Genomic DNA, 21003 nt, shown 5'->3' with positions numbered 1-21003 from the left:
GAGGAGTAGGCAGGCTGGCGAATAGGACAGAGGCTCAGCGCCTGCGGAAGGGCGAGGTGAATTCTCAGAAAGCAGACATGTGTCCAAGCTGTGCTCTCCTCAGTGTTAGAAATCTATAGCGATTAATACTGAAGGTTACACCCTGCCTTTTAAAAAATTTATTATATCTATAAAAACATCGGAATTATTGCTCTTAGGTTTCGCTTTCTCTTTGATGATTTTTTTTCCGGACTGGGTGTTGTTTCCACCATCCGCGGGCTCAGGCTGAAGTTGTGACCGACAAAGTGGACCATGAGGTCGGTCAGTGCCGCTGCTGCTCTCCTCCTCCTCCTCTTCTTCTACCCCTCCGGTAAGTTGGTGCAGTCTTCCACCTCAGGGCCCTGGGCTGGAGTTAGAAAAGCTGCGGGGTGGGGAACCTGAACCTGGGGTTTATCCCGCTCCCTCCCGCCAGCTGCTTTCTGAAGCAACGGTGCTCTTGGTAAAAACCCCCAATGGCTTCATCGCCAGGTTTTCTGCGCGTCTTTTTTTTCCTTGCTCAATGCTTTCAATAGACATTTTAGTCAGTCAACAACTGGCTAAAGATCTTTGGGCCTCTGTTCCAAAGCTCCTCTGCCGTGACCGCTGTTTCTGCTCGAGCTTAACACTATGATTAGTTTTCACCCGGGTGTTGAGGCCTTCTGCTCCAGCCACAAAATCATCTCTTTTGTCGAAAAACTTAAGTCTTTTACTTTTGATTTGATTTATTATTGTCACGTGTATTAGTAGACAGTGAAAAGTATTGTTTCTTGTGCGCTAAACAGATAAAGCATACTGTTCATAGAGAAGGAAACGAGAACGTAGTGTTGCAGTCATAGCTAGGGTGTACGGAAAGATCAACTTAATGCAAGATAAAGACTGTTCAGTCTTTTTAGTTACAGTTTTGTACATAAGAAGTGTGGCCCAGTGGTTAGCACTGCTGCGCTTACCTGACAAAGGAGCAGCGCTCCGAAAGCTAGTGGCTTTTGTTACCAAATAAACCTGTTGGACTTTAACTGGTGTTGTGAGACTTCTTACTGTGCCTCGCAGCATCAGGGCCCTGGATTCAATTCGGGTGACTGTGGAGTTTGCACATCCTCCCTCTGTCTGCGTGGGTTTCCTCCGGGTGCTCTGGTTTCCTCCCACAGTTCAAAGATGTGCAGGTTAGGTGAATTGGCTATGCTAAATTGCCCCTTAGTGTCCCAAAATGTGTAGGTTAGGGGGATTAGCAGGCTACATACATGGGATTGCGGTGGGTGGGCTTGGTAAAATGTTCTGTTGGAGAGCCAATGCAGATTTGATGGGCCAGATGGCCTCCTGCACTGTTGGGATTCTAGGAACTGTGGAAAAGAAAATTAGCAATTTGAAAATGTTTTTGACATCCTTAGTTTGAAAACAAAACAAGAGTAAGAGGATCTTTATTATAAAGCAAAGCTAGTTTTCTTCCTCAGTAGGGAAAAAAGATCAACTTTTTTTTGATTGGAACCATTTTGGTAATTACTAAATGACCTCAAATGTGCAAATGGAATATATACAAATGTACCAGGAAGTATCCAGTTTTAATTTATTTTCCACCAGCACTGAGACTGAAATTTAATATTTAAGAACATATATCAATATGAATACTGTTCATTCATATCATCTTTGTCTTCTGATAAGCAAACAAACAATAATTTTGGAAGTGAGTAGCGCCACAAAAACCAAACGAGTGGAGCAAGTGTAATAAAGGCAAAATACTGCGTATCTGGAAAAACTCAGCAGTCTGGCAGCCTCTTTGGAGAGAGAAATATAGTTAATGTTTCGAGTTCAGAGGAAGGAGTGTCATACGAACTCAAAATGTTAACTCTCTTTTCTCTACAGATGCTGCCAGACCTACTGAGTACAGATAGTGTGTTGAATTTGTGAGAATAACAGTCATTTAATTTGATCCAAACTAGAAGAAAATTTTGGAAGTATTCTGTAGGTCAGGCAGGTCATTCGATTTAGTATGTAATGTTAAAAGAACAAAATGCTTGGACACTGCAGAACTTGCACCTTTTAGAATCATAGAATCCCTACAGTGCCGAAGGAGACCATTTGGCCCATCAAGTCCTCACTGACTCTCCAACAGAGCATTTTACCCAGGCCCTACCCCCATAACCGCACAAATTTACCCCATTAATCCCCCTAACCTACACATCTTGAGGCAGTAAGGAGCTTCTTAGCATAGTCAATCCATCTAACCATTGCATTTTTGGACTGTGGGAAGGAACTGGAGACCCGGAGGAAATTCAACAGAAGGTGGGAACATGCAAATTTTGCGCAGACAGTCACCCAAGACCGGAATCAAACCTGGGTCCCTGGCACCATGCTGCACTTTTGGGCTACCTAATAATGATGGATGTCAGTGGATCACAGTCGGAAAAAAACATAGCATATAAAGTACTTTTCAGTTTGATATTTGGTGAACAGCCACAAAGAGGTGGCCGGAAGGCGGTCCAGACAATCATGTTTTAAACAGAATAGTAGGTTAAAGATTAATGATGTTCGTTCAGGGATGAACACTGGAATGACTTCCTTGCCCTTCAAAATGGTGATATGTGTTTTTGTTTATTTTTGCCCACCCCAGAGGGCAACTCAGTTTAATGTATCATTTGAGAGACTTGACTGTGTTTGGTTAGATTATGCGCTTATTCTGTTTGTTCTTGGAGTGGGGGCACCATTCCTCATTGCCCAAGAGAAGTTGCTGGTGAGTCACCACCTTGCAGTGCTGCTATCCATGTGGTGTAAGTCCACCCTGGTGCTGTTAGAGAGGGACTTCCAGCATTTTGGCCCAGGGACAATGAAGGGACATCAATAGGACTTGCAGGGGAACTTCTCAGCGGTGGTGACCCATCTGACTGCTGCCCTTGGCCTTCTACGTTTTCAGATGTAGGTGGGTTTAGAAATGATGTTGAAGTAGTCTTAGCAAGTTGCAGTGCAGCTTGTAGATGGTACACACACTGTGTGTCAGTGGTGGATGGAATGAATGTTTAAGGGGTGCTGGATGATGTTGAGTTTGAGTGTTGCTAGAGCTGTTCTCGTTCAGGCAAGTGGAGAATAAGCAATCACACTCCTGACTTATTATGCCTTGTAGATGGTAGACAGGCTTTGGGGAGTTAGGTGAGTCACCTACTGCAGAATTCCCAGCCTCTGACCTGCTCTTGTACCCAAAGTGTTTATATGACTAATCTTGTTGAGTTTCTGGTCAATGGTAGCCTGCAGAATGTTGATGGTTGAGGATTCAGCGATGGTAATGAAGGGGAGATGGTTAGATTCTTTCTTGTTGGAGATGATCATTGCCTGGCACTTGGGTGGCATGAATATTACTTGCAATTATTCCAAGCCTGAATTTTGTCCAGAACTTGCTACATGCAGGGCAGACATCTTCATTATCTGAGGAGTTCTAAATAGTATGCCGTGCAATCATCAGCGAACATCCTCACTTCTGACCTTGTGTTTGAAAGAAGGCCATTGATGAAGAGCTGAAGGTGGTTGGGCCTAGGATACTACCCTGAGAAATTCTTGCAGCAATGCCCTGGGCTGAGATGATTGGCCTCTCAACAACCACTGATGAACAGATCCCAAGCCAGATGGAGAAGTATGAAACTATATATAAACCCTTCTCTTAATAGTTCATTCATTTACAGAACGTAGTTTTACACATGTCTGTATACCAACCCAGTGACCCAGAAGTCTCTGCTCAAATATTTAATTAAACAGACACTTCACCTGTTTATCTCAGCAGTGAAGTTAACATACCATTAACCACCTTCCTTTGTGCTAAATATGACTCCAGCTAGTAGATAGTTTACCCCTAATTCCCATTGACATTCAATTCAATTGGTCAAATCAGATTTGCCCTACATTTTGTGGATAGAATATGACTGGGAAATGTTCCATGTTTTAGATCCCCAGTGTTTTAGCTGTACGGACACAGCTGGCCTAGGGTGTGGCTCGGTCTTGCACAGCTGAGAAGTTGCCAGGGATCCAAAATTTTTGTTGTATCTAGTGCGCTCAGTTGTTTCTTGGAAGTGAATCGAATTGGCTGAAGTCTGGCATCCGTGATGTTGGGGAACAGTGTTCTCTCTAACTACTATTTGCTGTGCATGGCCAGCCTGTTGAAATATGCAGTCCTTTTAAGATTGATGTGTGACCATGCATGTGCCTGCCTTCTTAAAGGAATATTGCTTGTGCATGACCTGTTTATTCTCTGCGCAAGACATTCCCGATTGTTACATGATTGTGTATTCATATAGTTTAAAGGAAACTGTCAGGAGCCTCGCCCTAAAGGCCTAGTTAGATTATCCAAAGGCTCTATTGGCAAAGTTGGTTACCAACAGTTCAACTGTGTCTTCTGCACTAATGTGCTGGGCCCTTCCCATCAATGAGGATGGGGGTGATTGTGTAGCCACCTCCTCTTGATGTTTAATTGTCCACAACCATTTATAATTGGATGTGGTGGAACTGCAGAACTTTGATTTAATCCTTTGGCCATTTGATTGCTTTGCTCTCTCTTCAGCATGCTGCTTCGACTCTTTAGCACACACATTGTCCTTTGTAACTTCACCAGATTGGGTTTGGTTGGACACCTGGCATGCTGTCTCCTTGCACTCTCCACTGAACCTTGACTGATCCCTTAGCTTGATAATGTTAGAGTGCAGAATATACTAGGCCACTAGGTTAATTGTTTGTGGTTGAAGACAATACTGCTGCTGATGGCCCACAGCACCTCATGGATGTCCAGTTTTGAGCTGCTGGATTAATTCTGAATCTGTCCTATTAGCACAAACCCCACAATATGATGGAGTTTGTCCCAAGTGTGAAGGCAGAACATTATCTCCACAGTGACTGTGAGATTGTCACTGCTGTCAGTACCATCATGAACAGATGTATCTGCAACAAGTAAATGAGAAGCATGAGGTCAGGTAGTTCTTTGCCGTGGTTCTTTCCCCACCTACACAGTCTGGTAGATATGTCCTAAAAGACTTGGTCAGTAGTGGTGCTACTGAATTACTCTTGGTGATGAGTATTGAAGACTCCCGCTCACAATAGATTCTGTGCCCTTGCTGCTCTGTACCTCCAGTTGGTGTTCAACATAGAGTACTGATTGATGAGTTGAGAGAAAGTAAATCGGCAGCAGGGTTTTCTAGCCCATGTTTGATCTGATGCAATGAGACTCCTTGGGATCCAGCTCCCTCAGACTGTATACCATTGTGCTGCCACCTCTGGCTGGTCTGTCCTACCAGTTGGATGGGATATATCCAGGGATGGTGATGGAAGGGTGGCTGTAAGGTATGATTCAGGGAATATGGCTGTCAGGCTGTGGCTTGACTAGTCTGGAGGACACCTCTGCTAATTTGGCATGAGTCCCCATATGTTAGTGAGGAGAACTTTGCAGGGACAACTGGGCATGATGTACCTTTGTCATGTCTGGTGGAGAACTAGGCTGTTTGTCCAGTTTTATTTTTCAACTTTTCTGCAGAAGCTTGGTGTATCTGAGTGATTTCTCGGTAATATCTGAGGGCAGTAAATGTCAACCACACTGCTGTGGGTCTGGAGTCATGTATAGGCCAGGCGGGATATGGACAGCAGATTTCCTTCCCTCACCATCAGAAAATCAGATGAGTTTTTACGACAATCAATAATTACACGGTCACTATTGAGACTAGCATTGTATTCCAAATTTATTCTATTTAAATTCTGCAGATGAAATTTCGACTCTTAATGCAGAATATTATTCCAGGCCTCTGCATCCAGGTCTCTGCATGATCAGTCCAGTAGCATTCCTGAAATCTGACTGTTTCCCCATGCCTTCACCCTCCCACCTTTTCTTTCCTTCTCTGACCAAGACTGCAAGAAACTACAAAGGGTTGTGAACGTAGCCCAGTCCATCACACAAACTAGCCTCCCATCCGTGGACTCTGCTGCCTTGGAAAAGCAGCCAGCATAATAAAGGACCCTGGATGTACTCTCTTCCACTTTCTTCCTTTGGGGGGAAAAAGATACAAATGTCTGAGATTGCGTAGTAACCAATTCAAGAACAGCTTCTTCCCTGAAGCGATCAGACTTTTGAATTGACCTATCTTATGTTAAGTTGATCTTTCTCTACACCCTAGCTATGACTGTAACACTACATTCTGCACCCTCTCCTTTCCTTTATGTACAGTATATTTTGATTGTATAGTGTGCTAGAAACAATACAGTTCATTGTATAACAGTAGGTGTGACAAATCAATTCACTGGGTTAGAAGAACTTAAGGACCTTTTCATTCAGGACAAAGTAGCCTGCTCGATTAGCGTCCCATTCACCACCTTAAACATTCACTCCCTCCATCACAGTAGCCAATTTATATACTACCTATGAAATACACTCACCAAGGCTCTTTCGACAACATCTTCCAAACACGCAACCTTTATCACCTGGAATGACAAGGGAAAACCACTTGCAAATTCTCCTTTAAGCCACACTCCATTCTGACTCAGAACTAAATCACTGTCACTAATCCTGGTCAAAATCCTGGAACTCCCTTCCTAACAGTACTATGGGTCATCCCTAACGTCCATGATGGGGAGCATTAGAATAGCTGAATTTGGTAGTGACAAAGCCATGTATGAATATTTTAGAGGTACAGCAGTATTGCAATGATAAAAATGAGTGGTCATTCGGATGGAGACAATATGATATCTAAAGGCAACCTTTGAGATGAAATAAGGGCTAGAATTTTACCATCCTGCCCACCATGCGAATCGGAGTGGGCAAGGGGCAGACAATGGAAAAGTCCATTGACCTCCGAGATTTTACAGTTTCGGGATGAGCAAGGCTATAATATCCCGCCCAAGATGTCAATGTTGTGAACACTGTTTACTCGAATAATCTGGAAGTGTGGATTCCAGAAAGACCACTGATCCTATTATCAGGAAATTGATAATGCAATTTTTTTTTACCAGTTTAGATTACAATTGGTCTCTTGCCATTTGTTTTGGAGGGTTCTTTGGTTTTATTTGCTGCCCAGTGTACACCTGGGGGGGATCAGCAGTGGCGCTAATTCTCTGACTGTTTCCACTTCCCCACCACCCACCATCTAGATGTATAGCTGCTATTTTGAATGCATGTGCGTCATGTTACTAAATTCTCAGAAGTTTTGGGGAAATTTCACACCACAAAATTGCAATCGCTCATGTGACTATGCCAGGCCTGTTAGTCAGATACTAATTAATTTGGTGGCATGTAAAACAAAAAGTGTCTTTTGAGTAAAGGGAGTTTTTCCACTGCTTATAAGAGGTAGTCATGATGTGGAGATGCCGGCGTTGGACTGGGGTAAACACAGTAAGAAGTTTAACAACACCAGGTTAAAGTCCAACAGGTTTATTTGGTAGCAAAAGCCACACAAGCTTTCGAGGCTCTGAGCCCCTTCTTCAGGTGAGTGGGAATTCTGTTCACAAACAGAACTTATAAGACACAGACTCAATTTACATGAATAATGGTTGGAATGCGAATACTTACAACTAATCCAGTCTTTAAGAAACAAAACAATGGGAGTGGAGAGAGCATCAAGACAGGCTAAAAAGATGTGTATTGTCTCCAGACAAGACAGCCAGTGAAACTCTGCAGGTCCACGCAACTGTGGGAGTTACAAATAGTGTGACATAAATTCTGATTCTAGGATCGCATGATAAAGACTCAGGAGGAAAAAAGCAGAAATATTTATGTGAAATAGTGTGACATAAACCCAATATCCCGGTTGAGGCCGTCCTTGTGTGTGCGGAACCTGGCTATCAGTTTCTGCTCCGCGACTCTGCGCTGTCGTGTGTCGCGAAGGCCGCCTTGGAGAACGCTTACCCGAATATCAGAGGCCGAATGCCCGTGACCGCTGAAGTGCTCCCCAACAGGAAGAGAACAGTCTTGCCTGGTGATTGTCGAGCGGTGTTCATTCATCCGTTGTCGCAGCGTCTGCATAGTTTCCCCAATGTACCATGCCTCGGGACATCCTTTCTTGCAGCGTATCAGGTAGACAACTCGGCCAACGTTGTCTACCTGATACGCTGCAAGAAAGGATGTCCCGAGGCATGGTACATTGGGGAAACTATGCAGACGCTGCGACAACGGATGAATGAACACCGCTCGACAATCACCAGGCAAGACTGTTCTCTTCCTGTTGGGGAGCACTTCAGCGGTCACGGGCATTCGGCCTCTGATATTCGGGTAAGCGTTCTCCAAGGCGGCCTTCGCGACACACGACAGCGCAGAGTCGCGGAGCAGAAACTGATAGCCAGGTTCCGCACACACAAGGACGGCCTCAACCGGGATATTGGGTTTATGTCACACTATTTCACATAAATATTTCTGCTTTTTTCCTCCTGAGTCTTTATCATGCGATCCTAGAATCAGAATTTATGTCACACTATTTGTAACTCCCACAGTTGCGTGGACCTGCAGAGTTTCACTGGCTGTCTTGTCTGGAGACAATACACATCTTTTTAGCCTGTCTTGATGCTCTCTCCACTCCCATTGTTTTGTTTCTTAAAGACTGGATTAGTTGTAAGTATTCGCATTCCAACCATTATTCATGTAAATTGAGTCTGTGTCTTATAAGTTCTGTTTGTGAACAGAATTCCCACTCACCTGAAGAAGGGGCTCAGAGCCTCGAAAGCTTGTGTGGCTTTTGCTACCAAATAAACCTGTTGGACTTTAACCTGGTGTTGTTAAACTTCTTACTATAAGAGGTAGGACAGGCAAACATCTTTTAATGCATAACTGAGCCTGCGGTATGCAGAGGAGGCAAAATGCAAGCTGTTTGTTACATGTTGCTTTTTGGGGGCACTTGGAACACTGATGTATTTGAGACATGAAGCAGATCTCCAGTTCTCTGGGTTGTACATAGTGCAGAAGATCGGACAAACACCTTTCTGGAACACAAGAAAGAGGAGTCTGTTGAGCCTGCTCGGCCATTCAATATGATCATGGTTGACGTTGGACTTCAATTCCGTGTCCCCATATCCATTGATTTCCATTGAGGCCAAAAACCTGTCTATCCCAGCTCTAAATGTATTCAACATTGGAGCATCTGGGATAGAGAATTCCAAAGATGCACAACACTTTGGGTGAAGAGCTTTATCCTCCACTCAGTTGTAAATGATTGGGCCCTTATTTTGAGACTCTGCCCCCACTTTTTAGATTTCCCCAACCAGGGGAAACAATAATTGGGTCAACTGTTTCAAGCCACTTCAGATTCTAGATCACTTCTCATTCTTCCAAACTCCAGAGAATATATACCCGATATATTCAGCCTCTGATCATAGGACAAGTCCTTCATCTCAAGGACCAACTTTGTGAACTTTTGCTGTATTGCCTCCAATGTAACTACATCCTTCCTTGTATATGGAGACCAAAACTGCACGCAGTACTCTCACCACAGCCATGTACAATCGCAGCACGGTGGCACTGCTGCTTCACAGCGCTCAGGACCCAGGTTCGATTCCCGGCTTCGGTCACTGTCTGTGTGGAGTCTGCATGTTCTCCCCATGTCTGCGTGGGTTTCCTCCGGGTGCTCTGGTTTCCTCCGCAGTCCAAAGGTGTGTCGGTTAGGTGCATTGGCCATGCTAAATTCTCTCTGTGTAGCCAAACAGTGCTGGAGTGTGGCGACTAGGGGATTTTCACAGTAACTTCATTGCAGTATTGATTATAAGCTTACTTGTGACACTAATAAATAAAGTTTAAACTTTACAATTGCATCTTTATTTCTGTACCCTAATCCCTTTCTGCCTTTAATGTACTAGACTTCTGATGTGCGAATGGTGTAATCTTTTGGTTCGCGCTGACCCGCAAACTCTTGGAATTTCAGAGAGCTCATCATTTGTGCAAAATTAATTACATTTTAAAACTAAAATAATTTGAAAATTATTACATCTTGTTGTCTTCTGTTCTACTCTGGGCAAATTGAACTCCCAACAAGTTGTCAGTAATATTTAGAATAGTTCTATAATAATCTCATTATTACCTTTTGGATTTTCTTATTTGTTACAAAACTTGATAAGCAGAAGTTGGGCTTTCAAAGTAGTTGTTTTCAGCATGTCGTTCTCCACAGTGGATTTTTGCTTTACGTGTCTGTGGGTTTAGTAAGTGATTCTGCCACCTGTCATTTTTCTACTTGCTGTTAATCTAAAATCTCTTCACAGTGCCTTTTGTGAGATTTTGTTTTGAGTATCTAGATCAAAGGCCAGAGGGGAATAAGTGATCATTTTCAAGTTTTATTTTTAATGTTGAATGAAGCTGGGATAAAGAGTTCTTCAGGTATTGCAAATTTGCCATCAGTCATTTTATAAATGCATGAAATAAAAGCATTCGGCATTGGAGGTGATATTCTTTGTACTCGCCATCTGAATATGATTGTTGTTTTTGAATCACTGATTTTTATTTTCTTCCCTGAATGGCTGCCCTCTACATAAGGTCTAGTCCTCATAGTTTCAGCTGTTCCAGTACTTCATTCTAACTAACTTGAACATCGGTGGCACAGTGGTTAGCATTGTTGCCTCACAGCACCAAGGTTTCCAGCTTGGGTGACTGTCTGTGCGGAGTCTGTATGTTCTCCCTATGTCTGTGTGGGTTTTCTCTGGCTGCTCTAGTTTCCTCCCACAGTCCAAAGATGTGCGAGTTGGGTTGAGTGGCCATAGTAAATTGCCCTTGGTGTCAGTGGGACTAGTAGGGTAGCTACATGGTGTTAAGGGGTTAGGGTCTGGGTGGGATTGTGGTCGGTGCAGACTTGATGGGCTGATTGGCCCCCTTCTGCACTGTATGGATTCTATTCTACTCTAACATTGTCGCTTCTGCGCTATTGTAATCAAAAAAGCATTCTTTTTCATTCTACCAGGGAATGTTAACCACAAGATCTAGCTTCACATCTGCCAAGCCTACCTGTTATGCAACTTTGTGTTTAAAAAAAAATCTACATTTTTATAGTGCCTTTCACAACTTTAGGACCTCTTCACAGTAATTAGCTAAACAGATTTAATTTGAATATTGGTTGACGTTGCAATGTATTCCTCCTGAGAATAGCAATCTTGCACAGAGCAGCAGAGAAAGTATCCTTTTACATAATGCGAGTTGCTCTATGTGGTAGAGGGTGGGAGACGAGGTTTTATTATTTTATACCAACCAGAAGATCATACAGTTTACATTGTGCTGTTTTGTTGCTGGGCTACTTGCGCTGCAAACAGGCATTGTATTGTTTTACTCCAAATGCCCAGAACTATCCTCCCATTTCCTCTGAGCAATCATTCTGAACACACAACCTTTTAAAAAGCAGCACAGCTTTCATTCTATTAATACTACTGATTTGCCTACTCCACCAGCCTGCTGCTGTGTAATCAATGCTTGCGGACTTCTCTTTTTTTGTGCATTGTCCCATGCAGCACACCCCATGTTGAGCCTTTTCAGATCCTGCATAATGCGTTCAAGTGGATTGAGGTCAGTCTGGAAGGAGCTCGATAGGGATGGTTGCAGAGCCCACTTCACTGACTGAGCAATATGTTGTAGTATTGGGGGATTTGTTTTTGAAGGCAATGAGTTGAGTGTCTCCAGAGAAAGTTTTGTCTATGACTGGTCTACTATCAAGAAAGTTCTGGGGCCAAAAGGATATGGTGACTTTCATAAACAATATAACTTTTATGCAAATTGACTCAACCATCTTCAGCTGCTCGTTAATGACCTTCCTTCCGTGATGAGGTCAGAAGTGGGGGTGTTTGCAGAATGTTCAGCACCATTTGTAATGAAGCAGACCATGTCCAAATGCAGTAAGGCCAGAACAATATCCAAGTTTAAGCTGACAAGTGACAAATAACATTTGTGCCACACAACTGCTTGGCAACGATCATCTCAAACAAAAGAGAATTTAACTCGGGGAGGTGGTGGCATAGTGATATTTTCACTGGATCAGTCATCCAGAGACTGATAGCAATGCTCTGGAGACCAGGGTTCAAATCCCACCATGGCAGATGGTGAAATTTGAATTCAGTAAAATCTGGAATTAAATGTCTTAATGATGACCATTAAACCATTGTCGATAAAAAACCCATCTAGTTAACTGATATCTTTTAGGGAAGGAAATCTGTCATGCATACCTAGTCTGGCTTATTTGTGATTCCGGACCCACAGCAAACGCTCTCGGGGATGGGCAATATATGTTGGCCCAGCCAATGAGGTCCAAATCCCGTGAACAAATTTGAAAAACTATTGTCCCTTGACATTCAATGGCATTACCATCATTGAATCCTCTACTGTCAACATCCTGGGGGTTGCCATTGACCAGGAATTCAGCTGGACTAGCAATATAATTATAATACAAGGGCCATTCAGAGGCTAGGAATCCTGTGTCAAGTAACTCACCTCCTGAATCCCCAAATATTGTCTACAATCCAACAGCCCAAGTCAGGGATGTGATGGATACTGAATCTTGCAGGGTGAGTGCAGCTCTAATATCACTCAAAATTCGACACCATCCAGGACAAAGCAGCCTGTCTTATTGGCATATCTTCCAGAAGTTTTCATTCCCTCCACCAGCGACACAGTAACAGCAGCAGTGTGTACCATCTACAGGATGCGCTAGAACTCGCCAAGATTCGACAGCACCTTCTAAATGCATGACTACTATCATCTCAGGAAAGGGCCGCAGCTAAATAGGAACACTGCCACCTGGAATTTCCGCCTCAAGCCACTCACCATCCTGACTTAGAAATATATTGTCATTCCTTCATTGTCACTGGGTCAAAATCCTGGATCTCCCTCCCCAATGCACATTGGATATGCCTACAGCACCTGGACTGCAACAGTTCAAGAAGGCAGCTCACCACTACCTTCTCAAGAGCAACTAGGGATGGGCAATAAATGCTGGCCAGCCAGCGACACTCTCATCCCATGAATTAATTTTTTAAAAAGCTTGTTCAAGCTCACCAGTGGCATCTTGAAAACTGAGCTTGCAGTGAAAGTAAGAATTCCAGAACAAAAGAGGACTCAACTGATCACAGAATTGCTGGATGGGGGTCCGAATGTTCAAATAAATAGAATGTAAATGATTTTGCTGAGAGAGAAGGATCTCAAGAACAAAGAAAATTACAGCACAGGAACGGGCCCTTCGGCCCTCCAAGCCTGCATCGACCATGCCTGACTGAACTAAAGCCCCCTGCCCTTCATGGGACCATATCCCTCCATTCCCATCCTGCTGACTTGGTAGGTGAAATGGTGGAAGTGCCATCAGAGAATTTCATTGAATGCACAAGGTCTCAAATCAATAAAATGCTAGAATAAGAAATACTGTGCTTACGCCAAACCTCTAACTTGGCGAAAGAAAACATTTCTCAGTGATGATAGGGTTACAGGGATGGTCTTATTTATTCAGATAATTGCTTCAATAGTCTCTCTGGCTGGTCTCCAAGCATAAACTTGAGCTCATTGAAATCTCTGCTGATTGTGGCTACAACAAGTTCCATTCATTCGCCTGTCTTCACTGGCCTGTTTGGCACCTGATCTCAAAATGTCTCAAATGTAGGATTCTCATTATTGTGTTTCAATCCCTCTATGGCTTCACTTCTCACTGCTTCAACCGACAAATCCCTTCAATCTGAACTCTCCAACCTTCTGATTTATGCATCATCTGCATTCTCCCTCCCCCTCAGCAGCCTTACCCATAAGCAAATTGGTCTTTTCCTATGGAATGCCCTCGCTAAACCTATCTCTCCACCTCCCTTCTCTGCTTTAAGTTTATTTATTTGTGTCACAAGTAGGCTTACATTAATACTCCAATGAATATTTCTATGACAATCCCAGTTGCCACACTCCAGCAGCTGTTTAGGTACACTGAAGGAGAATTTAGCATGGCCAATGCATCTAACCAGCACGTTTGGACTAGGGGAGGAAACCCACGCAATTACGGGGAGAACGTGCAGACTCCGCACAGACAGTAACCCAAGCTGGGAACCAAACCCGAGTCCCTGGCACTGAGGCAGCAGTGTCAGCCACTGTGTTTTAACTCTGGCTACAACAAATAGTTTTTAACGTGGCGAAACAACGCACAGAGTTTCACGAGCAGCAATAAACAAAATTTGACACAAGGTGTTAGGTGATATTAGGACAGGTGACCAAATGCTTGGCATAGCAGTTTTAAGGAACAACAGGAAGACAAGTGAATGAGCAAGATATTTTGGGAGGGAATTTAGCTCCAGGCCGAGGCAACTGAAAGCAGTGGTGGAGAAATTAAAATCGAGGAATTGGAGGAGTGCAGAGACCTCAGAGTTGCAGAGTTGGAGGAAGTTATAAAAGGCCATGAAGGGAATTGAATAAGGATGAAAATTTTAAAATTGAGTCACTGCTGCACCAGGACAATAGTGTGTATAAGGGTGATCAGTGAACAAGACTCAGTGCAATTTAGATATGGACAGCAGAATTTTGAATGAACTCATTTGTAGAGGATACAAGATCAAAGGTAAAAATCCTCATTGACCAAACTTCTGACCGTCCCTCCTAATATCTCCTCCTTTGCAGCAAACTCTTGTTTGTTTTCCTTGCTTCTTTGAAATGCCACTAGACTAAGGGGGACAATATAAATGAAAGCCTTCATATTAGTGGTAGTTCTATCTGCCTCATAGATTATGTCTGAGGAATAGACAGGTGTAAAGCAGTAATTTTAGATGGGAAGTTGTGATACCCATTCTCTTCCTAAATGCATGCACAATCCAAGCTTAGCATTTATGGAAGATATATGAATTTGAATCAAACTCTTAAATGCAGTCTTTTTGTGGTGTACCAGTTTAGCCTAATTCCAGCCAATGCTCTAGTTTGAACAACTGCTGTGTCGATCTTAGAACTAAATAACGAGCTGGAATATTTGTTAAATGTAAACATAGTGACATAAGTCCTTTTTCTATCTGTGAATAATCTGTGAATTTCTTTGTTGGCATTAATTAAAACAACTTCAAATTTGTTGCTGCTTTATGTAATAGCTTTCAAGTGCCAACTAGTATGATCAAGCTTATGGTTTCAGAAAGTTGCTTTATTGTTAATCATTTAAAAAAAGCTCTAATCTTCTGCATTTTTCTTTTCCTCCAGTTTTTACAATCAACTCCTTGAAATTTCAAACCATCTATGGGTTATTGCATAATAATGTATCCCTACGTTTCTCAAAACCTAATACTACAAATGAAGTGGTGTGCAAGCTTGATGGCAACAAGGTATTTGAACAGGAACACAAGCATCCGCCAGTTTATTATGGATCATTTTTGGGAAAGATTGAGCTCCAAAACAGTAGTGTTTTGATAAAGAGATTGCAGATGAACAATACAGGCCATTACATACTGGAGTTCACAGATATGGACGGGGTCATTACAAAAGAAAATATCTCCCTAATCGTGCTTGGTAAGTAATCTGTTTTATGGTGGTTTATTTCTTGCTGCATCTAATTAAACTATAAACACCCAGTTCAGATCTCATGGGGAGACTTGCTACATCTCCTAATGTAAGATGCTCAGACACCTGAGTAAGTGACTATCACTGCTACACCAGGAAATAACTGATGCAGGCCCTTAAATTTCTTGAACTATGTAAATACCTCTTTTTATTCTTTTGAATATAGTTAAATGAGCCAATTAAAACTGCTTTCAGTAATATTAACTGTCCCAACAGTCATCGTGGTTCTTAGAATTCTTCTGGTGACAGGGAAATTGTTGGCCTTTCATTACGTGATGCCCCCAACTAGAAGGTTGCATCCCTGTTAACACTATCAGAGTCTTTCATGATACTAAAAAACTCAATGAAATTTGGTCTGATCCTTTTCTGCTCTCATAAAAGAAATCCCAGTATCATCATAGAACAATACAGTATCTCGAGTCTCGCCTTCATAATAGTTTCCCATCCATGGCTCCAACTCGGTGAATTCATCCTGTACAGTCTTTAGAATGTTATTGTTGTTTGTAGAGTTTTGCACCCAAACTTAACATGCTATACCAACTGCGACCTAACCATTGCCTTATACCAATTTATTGTTGCTCTTTTCTCTAGTTTATAAGTAGGAGCACAAAACTATAGTTTTATGAACCTGCACTTCCACTTTCGAATCATTCAAAAAGGCCTCCATGAAATCTATGCTCCAGAGGAAATCCAGGGGCTGGATTTTCAGGAGCCCAACGCCTGGATGACTTACAGCTCCTGACCCCTATGTCTCAGTTGTTTAACTCTGGGGATGCTATTTTTAAATGCAAATTGTCTTATTGGGTCGGAGGTAAGCATCGAACCAAATTTGTGATGCCAAGCACCACCAGGAGGCAGAAGCTGTCTGCCTGGCATCAGCAGCAAAGGCAGGTGGTAGCCATGATCGGAGTGCAGCAACCTTTGCTGATTAGGTCAGGCAACTAATCAGATAGCCAGAAGGTCAAATGTGGTGGAAAACAGCTATGGAGGACAAGGTTAGGGGCAGACCTTGAGCCGGCATTAGTTGGCCAAATACATTTTGAATACGTAAAGAACAAAGAAAATTACAGCACGGGGAACAGGCCCTTCGGCCCTCCAAGCCTGCACCGACTGTGCTGCCTGACTTAACTAAAACTCCCTGCCCTTCCGGGACCCTATCCCTCTATTCCCATTCTATTCATGTATTTGTCCAGACGCCCCTTAAAAGTCACTCCCGTATCCGCTTCCACTACCTCCCCCGGCAACGAGTTCCAGGCACCCACCACTCTGTGTAAAAAAAAAAACATTTTGTCTCGTACATCTTTTAAACCCTGCCCCTCGCACTTTAAACCTGTGCCCCCTAGTAATTGACTCTTCCACCCTGGGAAAAAGCTTCTGACTATCCACTCTCTTCATGCCTCTCATAATCTTGTAGACTTCTATCAGGTCACCCCTCAACCTCCGTCGTTCCAGTGAGAGCAAACCAAGTTTCTTCAACCTCTCCTCATAGCTAATGCCCTCCATACCAGGCAACATCCTGATAAATCTTTTCTGCACCTCCTCCAAAGCCTCCACATCCTTCTGGTAGTGTGGCGACCAGAATTGAACACTATATTCCAAGTGCGGCCTAACTAAGGTTCTATAAAGCTGCAACATGACTTGCCAATTTTTAAACTCAATGCCCTGGCCGATGAAGGCAAGCATGCCATATGCCTTCTTGACTACTTCACCTGCATTGCCACTTTCAGTGACCTGTGTACCTGTACACCCAGATCCCTTTGCCTATCAATACTCTTAAGGGTTCTGCCATTCACTGTATATTTCCCATCTGTATTAGACCTTCCAAAATGCATTACCTCACATTTGTCCGGATTAAACTCCATCTGCCATCTCTCCGCTCAAGTCTCCAACCGATCTGTATCCTCTGATGGTCCTCATTGCTATCCGCAAATCCACCAACATTTGTGTCGTCCGCAAACTTGCTAATCGAAACAGTTACATTTTCCTCCAAATCATTTATTTTATATATATTACAAACAGCAAAGGTCCCAGCACGGAACGCCACTTGTCACAGCCCTCCATTCAGAAACGCACCCTTCCACTGCTACCCTCTGTCTTCTTTGACCGAGCCAGTTTTGTATCCACCTTGCCAGCTCACCTCTGATCCCATGCGACTTCACCTTCTGCATCAGTCTGCCATGAGGGACCTTGTCAGAGGCCTTACTGAAGTCCATGTGGGCAACATCCACTGCCCTACCCTCATCAATCATTTTCGTCACTTCCTCGAAAAACTCGATCAAGTTAGTGAGACACGACCTCCCCTTCACAAAACCATGTTGCCTCTCACTAATATGTCCACTTATTTCCAAGTGGGAATAAATCCTGTCTCGAAGAATCAGGAACATACACAGGAACACGTACACAGGAACTTACTTGGCTCACTGGTGAAACCTTTTGGGCTTGCCCAAAAATTCATTTCAAATTGCGGTGCCAAATGGACTGTACCCATAACAAACTCCTAAAGGAGCTTAGGGGGCTGTTAATTTGCATTTCCCTCTCCCTGCTCTCTGGCCCTTTGAAAACTGCGAACTGTCCCAGAGGCATCAGGATTGCGAATTTGAATTCCTGCCCGGACAAGATGCCGACAGATGGCCTTTCGAAAATCCAGTCCCCGATAATTCAAATCTGTAGGCATAATATTGCCATTCTCTTTTGCACCTTTTCAATGTTCATGCCAATTATTTGGGGTTTTTTTCCCTCCCAAAGCATTTTCTCTTATTTCTCAAGCTGTCTGTCATTTTTGTGTTGTCTATTTCTCTGAAATCATTACAGCTTTCCCTTATTGTCTAACAAATCTCCTACCACTGCGTCTTTAGCAAGTTACAGTACGGTGCGCCTCCCATGACCATGTTCAGCTCGCCCAGCTGAAGAGTTGAAACTTCTACAAAGGGAATTGATGCATTAGTATCCTTCAATCCTTTCTGTAGGTCAGGATATCAAGTTTTAGAGTATGACTGTGGAGAGAACATTCACTGGATGTTATCCTGACAAAGTATGCAAATCCTGGAGCATGTATAATACTTGAATGTTATCAAGACAACTTACCATTGATTTGAGAGAATGTTAATTTACTCAAGTGTGAATACTTTTTCTCTCATTTCTTTTAAATTGTAGAACCGCTTGCACGTCCGAAAATTGCCTGCATTGTAAATGACTCCGTTGCATTTCTCAGCTGTGATCTAAATGGCACTGGTTCCTATACTACTGAATGGAAGTATCAAAACTCTCCTGTAATCTCAAATAAGACCACAGGCTTATATAATGAGGGTGACCGTTTAACAATAGACAACCTTGAGCGATTTCCTGGAAAATTTATCTGTGTCGTGAAACAACACATAGTCAAAAATCAGAGTCATCCTTTTCTTGCAACGGGTTGCTCGGCAACAACAGGTGAGATTTTTCAAATAAAACATTTATTTGTAGTGCTCCAAAACCCTGGGGGAATACAGATAGTTTTGCAAACAGCTCGTTTTGTTTTAATACGATGGCAGTGATTTTGTTACCAAGTTATGCATGTAACCATCAGCAGGAGAAGCCTTGGTTCCGTTCCCTGGGACCACGTTGAAATTGATTAACTTCTTTCAACCTCTTTTTTTTATTTTCCTAATGTGCTGTAATTCCAGGCAGTCATTGCCTTACTGAAATAATTTTCACTCTGATCCTACCATCCGTCTAATTCTCTGCCGCGTGCTAAAAGTTGAATCACTTCATTGGAAGTCGGCACAGAACTAGCATTTTATCACTTTCGGGAAACGATGATTGAAGGCTGCCTGTTGGTTTCTGTTAGATCTTAAGAGTCCTGCCAACAGTGATGTATTTGGATGTACCTTCTTTCATGTAGAGCTCATAAGTATTCTACAGAACGTGCAGAGAAGTATTTTATGTCCCTGCTGTACAATGTTCGATTAGTAAATTGTAGAGAAATGTATTAATACACAAGAGACCAGAAATAAAACCTCTTTACCAGAAAGTGGTGAGAATGTGGAACTTGTTACCACATGGAATAATTGAGGCAATTCAAGTTGCAGCCTTTAAGGGGAAGCTAGATAAATACAGGAGGGAGAAAGGAATAAAACATTGTGCCAATAGATAAAGCTGTGATCTAAATATATGAGGAAACTTGAGGAACCAAAACACTGGCGTAAGCCAGTTAAGCGAAATAGCATGTCTTAGCAGTTACTACTTAGAAATTACAAGAGGTAGCAATCATAAACCAGGGTATCGCTTGTGAAAGCTTCCCTTCTGCGTGGGTTTCCTCCGGGTGCTTCGGTTTCCTCCCACAGTCCAAAGATGTGCGGGTTAGGTTGATTGGCCATGCTAAAAATTGCCCTTAGTGTCCTGAGATGTGTAGGTTAGAGGGATTAGTGGGTAAATATGTAGGGATATGGGGGTAGGACCTGGGTGGGATTGTGGTCGGTGCCAACTCGATGGGCCGAATGGCCTCTTTCTGTACTGTAGGATTTCTATTTCTATGATCTATGATTCTCACTCGTGCATGGTTACCTCCTGGTGTCCACAAGGATCTATCGGTAGCCCCTCCTGTTTTTGATCTGCATGTTGCTCACCCCAGCAAAATAACCTGAAGGCACAATAATCTGAACACCCAGTCTTGCTTTTCCACCACCTCTCTCAACCTCCCCACTGTTGCTAAATTATCAGATTGCTTAACCAACATATAGTAACTAGATGAGCAAAAACTTCCTCTAATTAAATACTTGAAGGGTGAAGTCATTCTCTTTAGTCCCTGCTCAAAACTCCGTTCCCTCACTGCTGATTTCATCTCCCTGGGTGAGCTCACAAGGAGTTGAGACCATCTCAACAGTCCAGGTGAAGGGGTCGGGGATGTGGGGTTAGAGGATGATTAAACTTGGGTATGCAGATGTCCTTCATCTGAGAGTAACAATTGGAGAAGGATGGGGTTAAAAAAAAAACAGTACAAGTCTAGGGCATCAACCCGAGTCAGTGTCAGAGATATCCTCAGTGGGGCCTGGGCAGCAAAATGATGACCATTGGAAGTTTAACCTTCCCAGGTAAATTCCATGTATGTGTACAGGTCAGGACTATTTCTGCATCCCGATGTGCAACAGTGGAAAATGTTTGAATGTTCACCACAGTGGTAATCAGAAGATCCAGGCTAATAATTTCTTTGTGTTAATCTGACTCTTGAAAACTGATCTGAATTTTGTTTCTTTTTTTTTTAGAAACTTTTCGTAACTATTCATTAACTATATCGGTCATTGTCATTGTCGTTCTCCTTGTCGTTGTCGTTGTCCTTGTCGCTCTCTTTTTCTCCCGCCTTCGAAAGCAAAAAAAAGGTAGGTATTCACCTTCACTGCCGCCCTAACCATTTTGCAATTAGTGACAAAGCTAATTTTCCTTCATGTTTTGTTGGTAATGCCATTTTATATCTATCCTGTATCTGTTACATCTGTGCACACCCTTGCCAGTGATTTTCATTCTAAATTCCTGTGTTC

At 42.8% G+C, this 21003-nt stretch overlaps 1 protein-coding gene across 4 annotated transcripts in view; it reads left to right on the top strand.

Annotated features, from left to right (window-relative positions):
- Positions 1–21003, top strand: part of LOC144506488 (uncharacterized) — a 33469-nt gene continuing 12466 nt past the window's right edge. For 3 of the 4 annotated variants that reach the window (XR_013499911.1, XM_078232668.1, XM_078232670.1), the window contains exons 1-4: positions 1–349; positions 15134–15439; positions 18644–18919; positions 20731–20844. Coding sequence is in view for 3 of the 4 variants with exons in the window: in XM_078232668.1 (XP_078088794.1) it covers positions 292–349; positions 15134–15439; positions 18644–18919; positions 20731–20844 (754 nt within the window). In the remaining variant the exon portion in view is untranslated. Of the gene's footprint in view, positions 350–10212; positions 10328–15133; positions 15440–18643; positions 18920–20730; positions 20845–21003 lie in introns of all 4 variants that reach the window. The other variant, XM_078232669.1, reaches the window with a different exon arrangement.

Source organism: Mustelus asterias, chromosome 17, assembly GCF_964213995.1.
Source record: "Mustelus asterias chromosome 17, sMusAst1.hap1.1, whole genome shotgun sequence".
Classification (NCBI taxonomy): Eukaryota; Metazoa; Chordata; class Chondrichthyes; order Carcharhiniformes; family Triakidae; genus Mustelus; species Mustelus asterias.
Note: the sequence above shows the minus strand (reverse complement) of the source record. Positions and strands in the feature narration are given on the sequence as shown.